The 16,533-nt window shown below is 50.7% G+C and overlaps 1 protein-coding gene across 1 annotated transcript in view; it reads right to left on the bottom strand.

Moving 5' to 3' along the window:
* The window catches only part of VDR (vitamin D receptor), a 47,664-nt gene that overhangs the window by 17,392 nt on the left and 13,739 nt on the right, over window positions 1-16,533 (bottom strand). Inside the window, exons 3-4 of the mRNA XM_073882076.1 lie at window positions 15,424-15,571; window positions 4,113-4,243 (exon numbers count right to left, since the gene is read on the bottom strand). Of these exons, the coding sequence (XP_073738177.1) occupies window positions 4,113-4,243; window positions 15,424-15,571 (279 nt within the window). The remainder of the gene's footprint in view (window positions 1-4,112; window positions 4,244-15,423; window positions 15,572-16,533) is intronic.

Here is a 16,533-nt window from a genome sequence, read left to right as displayed (position 1 = left end):
AGAATACCTTGTAACAGAACACCTGCAACATCATGTAACCTTTACTTGATGATTCAGAGGCATCATTCGGAACAATTATTGGACTTTGCAGGAGCAAGGTTATGACCTCAGGACCGTACAGGGCTGTGTTCAGGCACTATATGACTCAGCCTGCTAGGATTTGGAGGTCTTGTGCTAAGTTTCATAGCTTTCAGTCTCCCCCTCTCTGGTAAGCTCCGTGTCATCTCTTCTTATTGGTGCCTCCCTCTAGAAGGGTGCCTTTCTTCCCCTTAACAGTTAACTTCTAGTCTGCTGGGGAGCTGGGAATCCTGGTGATCAAGTTTTAGGTAAGAAAAAAAAAAATCATGTTAATAAAAATGGCTTAAAAATATAGAATCTTTTATGTACCGGGCACTATGCTAAATGCTTCTTAAATATTAACTCACAGATATTTAGTCCTCATGACAACCTCTTAGGGTGGGTGCTATTATCCCCATTTTGCAGATGAGGGACCTGAGGCTATGTACCTAGCTCCAAGTCACACGGCTAACACGTGATGAAGCTGGTACTCAGGCCTGGGCAATATGGTTCTAGAGTTCATGGTTGTAACTACTGCCCCATATCCCCTCTGATTATAATTGGCTATGACGGTTCTGTAGGACCCTTGTCCTCAGTTGTGGAACACACAAAATGTTCCAATCCATCTGAAGAGTATGAAAAAATAAAGTAGCAAAGTTTGTAAATGATTTACTCTAAAAGGACAAAGTTAAGAAGATTCTAGGTTAACCTTATGACATTATTCCTCTCAATCATTGCATCAAATGGTGACTGCCATCTGGTGTGCAGTACTAGAGAAAGAAATGCTGAGATCTGGCATTTTCTCCCCGGGCTGCCAATCCATGGGCCTCCCTCCAGGCAACAGTGTCTGGAGACTGAGTAAGTAATCAGGCTCTCGCATGTGCAGATGCTGTTGTGATTTAGGAAATGAGTTTTTTTTTTTTAAAGGGGGTTACTAATTTCATAGGAAACTTTTTATAAAAATCATTTTCTCAATGAATCACTACTGAAAATGCCGTTACTATCATGTAGGGGGACACATGTTTTGGAGTTGAAAGCCATTGACCGAGAAGAAGAGCAAAGAGGTTCTGAAAGAGCATTTGATGGGCTCTCCAATGAATAAGGTGCATGAGCTGTGTCCATGGACCTTTTGAAACCCATATGGCTGCTCAGTAGCTTCTCCGCCTTCCTTCTAGGCTCTTTGCTGAGTGCTAAAATGGCTTTGCGCATGTTTATTCCCATGCAAGATGTTCCCTGCTTCATGAAGTCTAGAATTGCATTTGGAAGTCAAGATATGAAAGCATGAACAACTTAAAAACACCTCAAGTTGCCCCTGGTGGCCTAAGGACAACAGCAGAGAAGAGAACGTAACGTTTTTCCAAATGAATGACACAGGCAATATCAGATTTGGGAGATCTTCCTGATCTATAGACCAGGGGAGATGCAGAGGTACAAAGAAGCATCATGGGGAGCTAATTGTCATTCAACACATATTTATTGAGCACCTATGCTGTGCCAGGTGCTGTGCTAATGCGGGGCAGGAAAGACATACATCCGTAAAAACATTAAACAAATTCACATAGAGGTGTTTTTGTGCAGGACAGGTCAACAAGAAGCAAGAATTCAACTGTGAAAGTTCTTGGGCTCCAAGGACACGCTCAAGTCAACTAGGACTTGAAGAGAGAGAAAGGGAGTCTTCAGTGGGAACAGTCTCTTGAGCCCATCCTTTAGGGACCAGATGTGCCTGGAAATGCACAGTGGAAGAGCTCTGGCCCACTGAGGGTGCCTGGCGGGCTGCACCAGGGTAGAGCCCACAGGCCTGGCCTTTGGAAGCAAACAGACCCAGGTGAGAATGTCGATACCATACCATCTTATTTGCTCTGCTTCTGCCAGAAGGGAGCCTGTGTTTGCAGGTCCCTTCAGAGGGAGTCTTGGGGTGTCCTGTGGTTTTACAAATGTTGACACAAAATTGTCTCTGGGAGGTTGAGCCTTAAGGCAAAAGCCAACCCACATGATAAATGAGCAGCTCTCCTAGGGTTCAGAGCTGGGAGCTCCAGGCCCAGACCACTCTGACAGACTTCTCTCAGCCGGCTGACTTGAGTCTGAGAACTAGAGCCCTTCCTGAAGGACCTCCCCTTGGAGTAGTGGAGAGAACAAGCCTAGTGCTGGCTCCAGGTTTTCATTTAACCAGACTCCAAGAGCTCAGCGCTACCAGTCCACAGCTAACTCACTACAGCTCCCCGCACGGGCATCCTGAGGGTAGGGGACACAGGGCTGCACTGGGCATATAGCAGGGTGGGGCGCAGGGCTCTGTTGGGAAAGACTGGGGCTGTGTTTTGGGTGACTGAAGCACAAAGCTGTTGGGGTTTGGGGTGGGCATCCACTTCCAGATTGCTGGCTCCCATCGCCACACCGTATTCCTAGGGGCACCCTGATGCACCTAAGACCTGTTTATCACCATGGATGTAGTGCTTTCTTTGGGGACCAGAAGAGGTCTAGAAGCAGACATGGAGACTTGCTTTCTGACTCCAATCCTGATATTTTTACCTTTGTGAGTCTCAGATGATTTCTAAGTGTTCTTCCTATTCTTAGCTGATGGGACATCTCCTTCCTCCTGAGACATAGGAGAGGAGTGTCTGGGACATCAGTGAGGCTGGCCCTGCCCAGGACTTCTAGGGCAGAGTCTTACTGAATCCCAATGGTGGAACTGTGCTGTTCTTGATTGGCAGAGCCTCAGAGCCAGGCTCCCTGCCCTGTGGAGGATGTGTGCCCCTTGCGGGCAGGAGCAGGGGCTGTGTCCACTGCATCTCGTTTGTGTCCAACCTAGTGCCTCACACAGAACTGGCCGCACTAAGCCAGTGTGTGAGAAGCCCCATGAGGCACTCAGCCTTGGCCTCCTCTGCTCCAGGATAAACACAGGAGTTGGGCGGGGCAGGGGACTGCGCTAGGAGAGATCAGCATGTCCAGGCCTGCACACTCCTGTGGGGGCGAGGAGGAACAACAGCCTGGAAACTTCTTCAAAGCCTGCCAGTGTTGATGGGGGAACCGGGATCAGGAGTGAAGAGCTGTGACCCACCAGAGGGGAGCCTGTCAAGGCCCAAGGAGGAGGCCCACCACGAGGGTCTTCATTCTGTCTCTGTTCCCCAGTAACAGAGAATTTTTTTTTTTTTCCCCATCAAGGAAGAAATGTTCCATCCCCTAAGCCCTGTCCTGTGACTTTTCCCTTGTTGTGGATACATCTTCCCCATACCTGCCTCCCTCACCCCCAAAACAATAACCCCATAGCTAGGAGGGCCTCCAGGCGTGCCTGCATCTGAGCACCCCTCCTAAGCCTCCTCAGGTCCGCAGCTTAGCAAGGCATAGGCCCTGTCCCGGGGCCAAGGAGGGGATCAGTGTGCAGACTGCAGACAGGAGTGAGCAAGAGGCTGAGCAGGGTTGAAGGTGCCGAGGGTACCTGTGCCCGGACCTGCCCAGGGTCCTGGTCTCTAGCCGAGGGAGGGTCTGGCTAGCTCCTCCCAGGGTCCCCCAAATTCAATGGCTACTCTGGTTACCAAGTAACTGGTACCAGAGCTCAGATGCAAAGTCCAGGAGTTGGTTTTAACCGAGGGTTAGAACAAGTCAGTCTGCCATTGGTCCTCTCCTCCACCCCAAGAGCTGGACAAGAAGTCCTATAGGACCGCTCTTCTCTCTCCATCTGGATCTGGAGGGCCAACCTAGAGTCCAGTGCTTCCCCTCACAGAGTCTCTCCCCCTGGTCTCCCCTGGGCTCCGGCCCACAGATCTGCCCCTGGGGCCAGAGTGGCCCAAAGGCCTGGGCGGGGCAGGACCCGATGCTCTGAATACTTATTCTCCCCAAAACTCCTGCCCCTCCCCAACTTCAGCAGCCCACTCTCCCAAAGTCCAAACAACCCTGGGGCCTCTGACCCTGTTGTTCCGGCCGCAGGGCCCCAGCTCCAGGCCCCGGGTGTTGGCAGCCCCAGGGGAACGGCACGCGGACCTCTTGGGCCAAACCTGCCTAAAGAGCAGCTCCGACCGCCCCCTTCTAGTGCTACCCCTGCCCTGGCCCCGGACACTCACACTCCTTCATCATGCCGATGTCCACACAGCGCTTGAGCCGGCAGGCCTGGCAGTGGCGGCGGTTGTCCTTGGTGATGCGACAGTCCCCGTTAAAGGGACAGGTGAACAGCGCCTTCCGCTTCATGCTTCGCCTGCCCGGGGAGAGAGAGCACACGCCAGCTCCGGATCACCTGCCTTCCAGCCACAGCCCTGGCTGCCTGCTGGGGCTGTGACCACCGAGACCTGCCCACAAGCCCCCCCCCCTCTCCTTGTCTCCCACAGAGGGTTTGGGGCCCAGCCCCCGCCACTCCTAGCGACCACCACTCCCCTCCCCCACGCTCTAGGCTCCTCCTTCGTCTTTCACTGCCTACTCTGCTCCCATCATCGCTTTGATTTACCTTTTTTTTTTTTTTAGTATTTGAAAGGATTTATTTATTATCACTTTCATTTTTTTAAGTGAGCTCTACACCCAACATGGGGCTTGGATTCATGACCCTGACTGAGATCAAGAGTCACCTGCTCTACCAACTGAGCCAGCCCGGCGCTCCTGATTTACTCTTACGGTACTCTACTTCTCACTCTTTTATTATTATTATTATTATTATTATTATTATTACCCAGGAAATACATGGGTGAATTAGCCTAGAGATATTTTTTAAAATACTAAAATCTGCAGCTCAGCCCTCACTGCCTGTAGTGAGCCATTATGGGAGGTGAGGACGCTGGTGGCAGGTATGTCATCCAGAATCTGGAGATCTATGACTAGAGCATCCCTGGTCCAGGGACAGACATGTGCGCAGGTGCACTAAGGGAGAAGGGGCCCAAACCAAAGCTCGAGGCCTCCAGATCACACGCCAAGAGAGAAAAGGGCGGATGAGTGGGTGGGAGCCCTGAGGTCTGGCCTGGGCTTCTTTGTGTGTGTTTGTGTGTGTGAGTAAAGCGATAGAAGTTTATTAAGTGAAGATACAGATAAAGCTCTCAAGAGTGAAAGGGGTCCCGACAGGGTGGCAATGAGGGCCTTTAGGGTTGGTCTTTTATAGAAAGCTAACCAGGGAACTTCAATCCTTTTAACATCTCTATTGATAACACCTTCGATGGCTTACTTCCTTTTTAGGGGCTAGTGGTTCTTTGTTGGTCACGGGTGATTATCACAGAGACCCCCACCCTGCACGCGGAAAGGCAGAGGAAGCAAGGACTGTGGCAGGACAGAAACCTACTGAAGGTTCTTAGCTGGGAAGCCAGTACCCCTGGGACCCTGGTATTCTATGTAAAATTATGCATGTGTGTGGGGGGGAGGTGCACACACGTGTGTGCCCATGCATGCATGTGCAAGCTTGAGGGCTCATTTTCCTAATTCTGGCTTTCTGCTGCCAGCCACACCACATGGGACTTTCAGGAGGCTACATCATCTGTGTCCTAGGGGTTCCTCATACTCTTCCCAGCCCCAGTAGGGGCAGGCCCCAGTTTTTTTGCCCAGGGACAGGTGACAGGATTTAGTTGGGGAAAGATGGTGGCAGAATCACTTTCTCTGGGACCAGCAGCATCTTCCAAGGAGATGCTCAAAACTTGTGAGCAAAGGCCCGGGCCCAACCATTTCCCTCTCTCAGAGATGAGCTAGTCACACACTAGTTATGTTTCTTGGTGAAAAATGACTCACTATTCACATTCACTAGAAGACAAATGGGGTTTGGGACAAACATACTCATCAGTCGACATGGACAGATGCGGACCCATGGGGCAGCGGAGAAGAGAACACAGAACTGGCCTGCCACCAGTCACAGGTAATCAGACTCTCAGACTAGGGGACGACCCAAGAGACAATTGGTAGACTTCCTCATCTTATAGGCGAGACCACCGAGGGGAAGGAACTTATCAGTGAGGGGATTCAGCAAGAAGTGAAGGCTCCCTGGTTGGCTGTTAGAGATGTGAAGCTCGGCTTTTGGCTTCTTGGGTTGAACACACCACTCTCATCCCTAGAAACTCAAGGTGCTCAATGAAGTGGAGCCTAGAGGCAAACAGCTCCAGCAGCTGGCCCTTGAGAACAACTCAAGGCCAAGGATGACTCAGTGGCCCATGAGGTAGCTGCTCTGGGTTTTGGGCCCTGGCCCAGTACCCTCCTGTTGCCCCTCTCCTGACCTAAGGGGGCCCCCAGTAGACCGGGCTACATGGGGAGGTGGAACAACGCAAGGCTATGGGGGTCGAGTCCAGCCCACCAACGGCCACACCCACCCTGCGGTGACTACCCGGAGAGAGCTTGTATACCAGGCTTTTGCCTACCTTTATGGAAAGAGAAAACCTTTCTCCTTGAGCCTCCATCCATCTATTGTAGCTCTCCAGAGGGACAGGCAAATATGGAAGTACCTTGGCTACCTCGAAATGAGCTACTATCATCACCACAGGTTATGAGATTGATTCACCCCTTTACTCCTTCCCCTCCTTCCCACTCATGGTTCCTGAGGCTCCTCCTGTTACCACAAATGTTCAGGCCCCAGGATGCCTGTAATTCTCTAAAATTACTCAAGGGCCAGAAGTTTCTAATTCAGCGTAAACTCTCATTTCCTTTTTTTTTTTTTTTTTTTTACAACCAGGCACTTTGCCCAGGAGCTGAGGGTCTGCTCTACCCTCCCACCCACTGTCTTGTCTGGCTCCGGGCTCTTCCTGTTAATTCTCTAGGGCTTTGGACACCAAGAGGAGCATACCTTACATGCGGCACCTCCCGACACATGAGCCAAAACCTCTCACCAGCCCTGTGCTGGGGGTTGAGAGCTTCCTGAGGCCCCTGGTGGGAGGCAGCCCCACATCCCCCAGGGACCTGTCTCTCCTTCTTTGGGCTCTAGTGCACCTGCCTCTGACTCTCGCTGGGGGGCACGTCCCCCCGCTGCAAGTTTGCTCAGAAGGCGGCACTTCACCGTCTTTCTTGGGGTCTTTCTCATTGTAAATCTGAAGCCCACCCCAGGCTTCCACACGCAGGGGTGCTGGAGATGGCTACTCATCCCAGCTTTGCCGGACAACAGAAACGGACTCTAACGAGGCTGGGTAGGAATCCGAAAAAAAAAAAAATGCAGAGCTGGCTTCAAAGAAATTACTGGGGGGAAAAACCCCAGTGTCCTTGCTTCCAGCTTTGTAGTTATACTAGGAAGCTCATGAATACTGAGAAGCAAAGCAGGAGGAGAAGGAAGAAAGGGAGGGAGGGAGGAAGGAAGGAAAGGAGAGAAGGAAGAAAGAAAATGTTAAAAGTCCTTCTGGCCAGGCACATGACCCCACAGCAAGGCTCACACCCATGCCTTTCACCCATTGCCATACTTTATCCCAAAGAACACCAACTTTGCCACATATCTCCACATTATTTGAGTGATGCAGAAAGCAGCTTATAAATTGATGGAGCTCTTGAATTATTATTATGAAAAATTATACTAAGCAGCTCTTCCCTGGCTCCTCGAAATACAGAATCAGAGACAATACCCTGGAATTGTAGCCAGGAACGTGGAGGTTAGCCATCACGAAGAACTGTCACACTCTGGAGTGTCCATCAGTGTTCAGGGGAGGGAATGCTCCCTTGCCAGCTCCAACAGGCAGACCCAGGTCCCCCCCACCCCCCCCAACCAGTGTGTCCAGCCCAGCATAGTTGCCAGGGCTGCAGGTCCCGCAGGCTCCGGGGCCCAGTTCTTCCCCATTCTCCAGCCTTCTAAGGGCACTCCATACATGCGGTTGCCATCTAGCCTCTGCCAGTGAGCAGGCCGGGCAGCCAGACTGGCCAGCCCTGGTTCTGTGCTTTGTCCTGAAGACCCACGCCCTGCCCTGGCTTCCTCCACATGCTAATTGCTTGTGAGCGGCTTTCATTTTGAGAAACAAGAGCTTCGAGTTTCCATGGGAGCCCATTGCCTTAGCTGCTCTCTTAGCCTGGACCCTGTCATCCTCTGGATGGTTGGCAATTATACCCCAGCTCAGGAAGGAGGTGTTGGGGTGGTGCAACCAGGCTAAATATAGACACAGTTTCTAGAAAGTCAGGGGTGAGAGAGGACATTGACCAATTCATCAAAACATGACAGACAAGCTGTTCACAGAAGCATGAAGTGCCTGGGGCCAGGGTCTCAGGCCTGGGACCTTAGGGTCCTTCTCGGGTAGGTGGGCCCATCACCAGAGACCCACCTTGAAAAACCCCAGCCTAATCAGGGAAATCCAAATCAAAACCTCAATGAGATACCACCTCACACCAGTCAGAATGGCTAAAATTAACAAGTCAGGAAATGACAGATGTTGGCGGGGATGTGGAGAAAGGGGAACCCTCCTACACTGTTGGTGGGAATGCAAGCTGGTGCAGCCACTCTGGAAAACAGGATGGAGGTTCCTCAAAAAGTTGAAAATAGAGCTACCGTATGATCCAGCAATTGCACTACTGGGTATTTACCCCAAAGATACAAATGTAGGGATCCGAAGGGGTACGTGCACCCCGATGTTTATAGCAGCAATGTCCACAATAGCCAAACTGTGGAAAGAGCCAAGATGTCCATCGACAGATGAATGGATAAAGAAGAGGTGGTATATATACACAATGGAATATTATGCAGCCATCAAAAGGAATGAGATCTTGCCATTTGCAACGACGTGGATGGAACTGGAGGGTGTTAGGCTGAGTGAAATAAGTCAATCAGAGAAAGACATGTATCATATGACCTCACTGATACGAGGACTTCTTAATCTCAGGAAACAAACTGAGGGTGCTGGAGTGGTGGGGGGTGGGAGGGATCGGGTGGCTGGGTGATAGACATTGGGGAGGGTATGTGCTATGGTGAGCTCTGTGAATTGTGAAAGACTGTTGAATCACAGATCTGTACTTCTGAAACAAATAATGCAATATATGTTAAAAAAAAAAAAGAAGAAGATAGCAGGAGGGGAAGAATGAAGGGGAGTAAGTCAGAGGGGGAGATGAACCATGAGAGACGATGGACTCTGAAAAACCAACTGAGGGTTCTAGAGGGGAGGGGGGTGAGGGGATGGGTTAGCCTGGTGATGGGTATTAAAGAGGGCACATTCTGCGTGGAGCACTGGGTGTTATGCACAAACAATGAATCATGGAACACTACATCCAAAACTAATGATGTAATGTATGGTGATTAACATAATAATAAAAAAAAAAGAAAAACCCCAGCCTGGCCCAAGTGGGAGCTCTGGCTTTGTCTCCACTGCAGCCCTGAGTATCACAGAAATCTCAGAGCCCGGAGTAGATCCAGGAGCCTATTGGAGCTCCTGATGGGAAAGACCAACAGGGTCTGATAGGGAGGACCCCACATGGCACATCTGTGTGTGGCAGCATCAAGGGCTTCTCAGGGGAGTTTAAAAAGCCAACTCTACAGGAAGCTAGGTTAACACTGTGGTAAAGAGCACGAGCCTCTTTTTTGGATGGCAGTTGGGTAATATCCACCAACACGTAAAAGGCACAGAGCCTTTAACGCAGTGAACCTACTTCCAGGAGTTCATCCTGTGAGTACATCAGCCCATGGGCCCGAAGACACGTGCATAAAAGTGGTCGCCGCAGCACTCTATGGAGAACTGGTCCTTTACGTCTCAGTAGCTCCATACAGAATGACGGAGCTGCGGAAAGGACAGAGGAAGAACGTGGCCACGGGAACTAGCCTGAGGAAGCGTTCTGGAGTGGATCAAAGCAAGACGCAGAAGGGCGAGGATAGTACACTCCCATCTTCCTGTGCACGTGCGTGTGTGCACACACATAAACCCATACATGCACTCTTATATAAAGAATTTGGAAGCGAACACCATGAGCTGGTCCCAGGGACAGCTTCTGGAGGAGGTAGGAACGTGAGAATTGGGTAGAGAAGGAGACTTACTTGTCACTTAGACGCCCTTTTGAACTATTTGCTGCCGCTTCTTTTTTTTCTCTTAACCATATACAGGGATTATCTACACACATACTCCAGGTTCCGTGAAAGAGGAGAAAAGAGGACCGTCTGCTCTCAGACACAAACGCTACAGAAGGACGGGGATAACAGCGAGCACTTGCTGAGAGCCTTCTGTGCCTGGACTTCACGCGTCACCTCTGACTCTCTCAACAGCCTTGCAGGACAGGCTCTATCCCTAGTCTACAGGTGGTAAGAAAAGGCCCCAGGAAGTTAAATCTCTTGCTTCATGTCATACAGCTAATAAGTATGAAAGTGGGATCAGAATCGAGGTCTGTTTGTTTCCAAAGCTTCTGGTATTCTTCCCTAATATGGTCCTCATCATGAATGTACCATATTTCAATCCAAGCCAGAGCAGCAGTGCAAACATGGCCCCAAAGGACAGGGGCACCTGAGAGGCTCAGTCAGTTAAGCGTCTGCCTTCAACTCAGGTCATGGTCCCGGGGTCCTGGGATCGAGCCCCACGTCTGCTCTCTGCTCAGCGGGAAGCCTGCTTCTCCCTCTCCCTCTGCCCCTTCTTCCTCCACGGCTTGTGCTCTCTCTCTCACTTGCCCTCTCTCTCTCTCTCTCTCTCTCTCTCTCTCAAGTAAATTAAAAAAAAAAAGTCTAAGAGCATTCAGCAGAGGCTGTTTGAAGGTCTCCTCTAGGACAAAGCCATTGGGAGAGAAGCAGTCCTCGAGATGGGCAGTTTGGAAGTGTGGGGTACCTCTGGTGGTCCTCTCCACTGGCCCCATACTGCCATACCACAGAGAGGACCCCCCCCTCACATGCGCTGAGAGTGACTTCATGCCAATGAGCCTTGATTACAGTGCTGAGTTCCCAAAGACACGCAAGATCTTCTTCACATGCTTGCAACTGCCTTTCTTGGCAACTCCAGTGACATTTCCTCTCTAAATATTCTGGTCTCCTCTACCCAAGCTTCCAAAACTACTCTTGGCCCATCCATAGATCACCTTCCTTGTTCTCATTCATTCACAGCCTTGAGCTGCCATGGAAGGGGGCCAGCTGCCAAGCTGAACTGGACAAAGTTTTCTCCAGCAACACTCACTTTGTGGTGACTCATTTACTTGTGCCCATAGAATGCCCTGGACAGATGCTCCTCTCTCCTCTCTGTTTACTCCCGTGCTTGTGAACACTTTGAGTTTTAAGTCACTGGACATCCGCCCCCTTTCTTTGCTCGCCTTCACATCACGGCTCCTGCAGTATCAGCTGGGTGGCCTTCCTGAAAACCAGAACATTCCTCGTGTTCCTGGATCCTCACCAGCCTGGCTTTTGCCCCCTGCACTCCACAGGACTCATAATGAACAAGGTCCCTGAGAACCTTGGGGCCAGCAAACGAGAAGGCATTTCTCCACACCGTAGTTGTTAGCTTGGCACTGGCAGGGCCACATCTGGATTAAGAAGGTGTCAGCAGGCAGGAAGAAAACTAGAGGACGAGGCAAACAGTGGTCTGTTTCTCAACCCTGCTTTCCAGGACCACCTCTTAAATTTCACCATACTCTTCAATCTCTTCATCAAAGTGGTCCCTCTGATTTTCTTCTCTGTCCTTTATACCTTTCCCTTTATATTAGAGCCTGGACTAAGCCACCCATGACCAGAGATTCATTCACCTCCATCGATCACCCACTATCTACTTTGTAGTAGACCTCCATATTTTTCCCCTCTGGCCTTTACTTACATTCCGGTGTTAACATAACCAAGACATATAACCTCTTAGAAGCCTGCCTATGCCAATGTTTTCTTCACACTGGAAATATCCTTTTTCCCTGAGGATGTCCACGCATTCCAGGGAGCAGGAAGCAAAAATGAAATAACTTGTGGGAGGAATTGGCCAGTGATGGTCTCTGATTCCTGACCATCGATCAATAGAACTGTGGTCACTGTCCAACCTTCAAAATCCTATTTCAGTTTGATTATGAGTTTTGGACTTGCTGAGATGACTACAACTAGCTCCTAGAGCAGGTTAATTTGACTATCTTGGAGGTCAAACCAAGCACTGAGGGTCAAATGAGGTTACTGGTCCCCAGCGCTTGGAAAATCATCAGTGACCCAGCACTAAAGGGATGCTCTTTCCTTGAGAACGATCATGAAAGGGCAGGGGTGAACTCCCTGAGAGCAAGGACTCGGTTGCACTTATCTTTGTGTTCCTAAGGATGTGGAGCCTCACACAGAGAAGGTACCCCCTCTGGTAGAGACTTTTCTTCCTGGGATCAGGATTTTGCAAACAGACGTAAGTGACAAGAGGGTTCTATTTCAACTACAGTAAGGTGGAAAAACACCAAATAGAATTTGGATGAAGCAAAGGAGAAGCAGGCGAAGGGGGGAGAAAAGAGGAGCAATTATGTATATTTAGTTGATTCTTATTGGCAGCAGTTATGTTCTGTGAAGTCAACGTGAACGCTGAATCAACACATATTGAACCATTGTTCCTAGGGTTAGCCTCCAGCAAGCCTCTGGTCACAACATTTTCATCAATCAATCAATACATCACCTTGTTTCATGTGTGCTTTCTATTTAAAGACACCTTACTTATTGTTGATTCATTAACACTGAACTCGGCCAACAGCAATATAGCTCATGTCTGAGCGAAGCTTCTTGAACACAGGTTTTCTCTATAAGGTATGTCGAAGCATTCTTGTGCTTAGGACCTCTTAACAGCACTTTGGCACTACGCTTAGAGCCATCTTAAACAGTGAGATCACCATCAAAAAGCCCAAAACCGCAAAAACCGTGGCACTAGACAGCCCACCAAAAGGATACTTTTTTGGTAGCATGAGAGCTGAAACAAGAAGGCAGAGCATCACCTTGTTCCTCCGTGGCTGGGAATGTGTGCCTCAGGGGACTTGAATTTTTCACCACTCTGAGCACATCCAGAAATGACCACAAAATTGCTGGGAGTATTGACGTAGGGATTACAAGGAAACTTTAACAGGTGGACAAGTTTGCAAAGACAGCATCCACGAATAATGAAGATCGACCATCGGGGGGTGTGTGTGTGTTTATCAAACAAAATCAAGACAAACAATAAGAGATGTTGGCTCTTCAGGAAGCACCGCTGGCCCTGTCATCAAGGCAGGGACGGTAACGATACAAGGTAGACAAAGACAGAGTAGCATGACAAAAGCAGCACGCTGCCCGTAAGGCCAGTACTTCATGCAAGGGTTGCTGGAGGGAGGGGCCACGGGTGGGTGACAGCAGCACAATGTGCCCATGGGCATCAGAGCCACACTGTGGCGACGTGGGTGTGCAAACATGCCATCCCTGTCCATTTGGCCAGTTCCCACACCTGGCCCTGGGCGTGAGGGAACCTGTCCTCCCTCCACCTAGATCCTAACATGGTCTCATCTCAAGAATTTGGAGACTAGTAGTGAATCTGAGGGCAGGATGCACTGGTGCATGGGGTTGGATCCACTCTAGTGACCTTCAATCTGTCATAACCCCATGAGCAGCCACCGAAGAGTCCCATCTCTCAGAGCTGAGCCCTGGGGATAGATGGCTTAGAAAGAGTGGATTGGGGGTAGGGTTCTATGGATTAACCAAACAGCCCCAAGAGCTGTTGGAGATCTTTGGATTGCAGATTGGTGACAGACAACCTTGGGTGAGAGCTCGCATATTGCCAGCTCTTAGCCCAGTGCCTTGGTCATAGATGCTCATTAAAATCTGGGGAGTGAGTGTGTGAAAGACAAAAACAAAAGGAGGGTGGATGGCTGGAGAGACTCGTGTTTGTTTTATTAGGACAGTGTTCCATTAAGGACCTAAGTATTGACCCATCAGTCTCAAGAATAGCATATTGTGTACTTTGTCTTTTTTTAAAAAAGATTTATTTACTTATTAACTGAGAGAAAGAGAGAGAGAGAGAGAGAGAGGAGGGGCAGGGGGAGGAGGGACCAACTGCGCCACCCAGGCGCAACTATACTTTATGTCTTTTAAAGCGCTTTTATACATGTCATCTCATCAACCCTCAGATTAACGCTATATACGAAAGGGGTCACATATTAAACTCATGCGCTTAGTTGAGGTAACCGAAACAGAGAAGTCAGAAGATTTGAGCCAGGACATACAATGGCGCAGCCAGCTCAATAGCCCATGCATTTCTGCCTGCTCTTATGATAGGAAGCAGCCCCGATGGGTGCTCCCACCATCCTTCGCCACTGGCAGGAAAGGGTCCAGGTGGCACCTGGGTTCTGGAAGGCCCACCCTGCAGGAAGTGCAGAGGAATGAGAGACGTGGCAACAGGATCTGGAGCCAGCGATGCTGCCCGTCTGGTTCCCCAAGCTGGGGAGCAGCCTGCCAGGAAGCCAAGCGGGCAACCCGCGCCAGGCCAAACAGTCAATTAGCACCCACAGAAACCCCGCTGCCCAGTGATTGCTCAAGGCAATGAAACTCCAGGCCTGCTGGTTCCCGGGACAGAGGGTAGTTGAGTTGGGAGCTGTGTTCACAACGGCCCACGGTCCTTGAGTTGGAGGTGGGGGACAGGTACCGTTCAAGTCCCAGGCTCTGATTCACCCTGCCCTCGAAGCCACTGGGTGAGCCCTTCAGTTCAGAGAATGAGGCCGACCTCTGCATCCCTGTTCTGGACTTGATTCACTCTTTTCTCTCTTGATGGCCAAAGGCCCCATTCTCTTTATTCACCTCCAGTTAAGACTACTATACAGAAGCTCTTTCTTTGATGGGTTCTTCCAGGCTTTTCTCCCTCTTACTCTCTCTCCTACATATGCCAAATACACATTTCTCCTGGTTCCCAGATCTATATTGTAATGCATCAGTTTCCCATCCTCCTGTCCTGGCTTTTGATGGGAACACCCTTCGTCCAGCCTTTCCAGTACTTTCCCCATACTGTTGGCACTTGTGACACTGGGCTCACTGGAGGAGAGAAGAGGCAGCCGGTAGAGAAACTGGCCCTGACTGATCAGAAGTGCTGGCACATTGCTGACATTGCTCGAGCTTTCCAACCTGGGACAGTGAGCCACGGGTGACGACACGGGCACAGACCAAGAATGGAGATCCAGCCCGGGTGCAGTTCCCCTTGTTCCAAGGAATGGTTTGATTTGGATTAGAGGACGAGCTCTGAGGCTTCTGGGGCTTCCCCAAGGACATGCCTGTGATCATCAGTCTGTTAGGAGGTTCACTCCAGAAGGACAGACACACAGGTTAGGACCGTGGGTCAAAGGGGTTGTGGAAAGATGGGGACCTAGATAACAGTCTCAGGAAAACCATTTCTGAGAGGGGCAGAGGACAGAGCTGGAGCTGAGGGGAGGGGAGGAAGGAGATACCCTCCCCAAGACCCCGTCACTCCCAGTGGCTGTAAGAGCTAGCATGTTCCATGGGCATGGGAAGGAAGCAGACATGGAAGATGTGGGGGTTCTCTTCATGGGCAAGAAGGGCTCTCCGTCCCCTTGCCCTTGGGGAGGACTCACCTGAAGAAGCCTTTGCAGCCTTCACAGGTCATAGCGTTGAAGTGAAAGCCTGTGGCTCGGTCTCCGCACACCCCACAGATTCGGGGCACATTCCGGTCAAAGTCGCCAGGGTCAGGCAAGGAAGTGCCAGCTGCCATTGCCTCCATCCCTGCAAGAACAGCAAGGAGGCCAAGGCCAGAGCTGGGGTCAGTGCCAAGGTTGGCTAGCATCCTTTGCTCGCCCACCCCCATCTGGCGGAAGCTCAGCGAGGCCAGGCAGCTCCCCAGGTCCCAGGCTGGAGCAGGACTTCTTGGGCGCCCTCACCTCGTGACTCTCCATGCGGCAGCTTCCCCTCCTGACTCTCTGGGGAGCAGAAGCAGGGCTCCCTTCCCCACGTCGGGAGTGATCTGCAGGGGCACGAAAGCGGTGAATCCGCTCACAGCCTGGTCTGGGTTCAAAGGCCACACCTGCCGCCCACTAGGCGGGCTCGTTTGGGTGACGGGTTTAGCCTGTCTGTGCCCTACCACCCTCCCCTGAAAAATGGCGTTTTCTTTCCAGGGTGTGAGGAAGGATGGCCTGAGTGAACATTCGCCTACTGCCAGCATCGGCTCATCTCAGTAGCAGACCTGCAGCAAGTCAGAGGCCTCTATTCTGCCCAGTGCCCCCTCCATGAGAAAAGGGGCGCGCCCCCCCCCCCCCCCCGCCTCACAGGCAGACAGAAGCCCTCAGCCACTCCTCCTAGACGGTGAGGGGAATGGAGTAAATCAATCACATGCCCAAATCAGGCCCTGTTATTTCCCTCCCCGCTCCTCCCAGCCACACAGCTCAGCACTGACAGGCCCGTGTCCCCGCCGTTCTGGCACCAACGTAATCAAAATCCTGTTCCCTCTTCTTTTTTTTTCCAGTATAAATTTTACCCCTTGATTTGAACATCCTTCTGAATGAGGTGAGTCATAGACAATTAACTAATTTTGTTTTCCGAGATGGCTTTTATAAATAGGCATTATCATCTCGAGATGGATTTCACGCTTGACGAAAGAGGAAAGACGGAGGGAACAAAACTAATAGCTTTTGGAAACCCTTCTCAGGAAGCAGCTGACTTGACTCTACCATTAGGCATATTGGGCCCTC

The sequence above is a fragment of the Callorhinus ursinus genome, unplaced genomic scaffold (assembly GCF_003265705.2).
Source record: "Callorhinus ursinus isolate GAN/ISIS: 27379988/994484 unplaced genomic scaffold, GSC_fseal_2.0 scaffold44, whole genome shotgun sequence".
Lineage (NCBI taxonomy): Eukaryota > Metazoa > Chordata > Mammalia > Carnivora > Otariidae > Callorhinus > Callorhinus ursinus.
The sequence above is the reverse complement of the archived record's forward strand: the minus strand, read 5'-3'. Positions and strand labels throughout refer to the sequence as shown.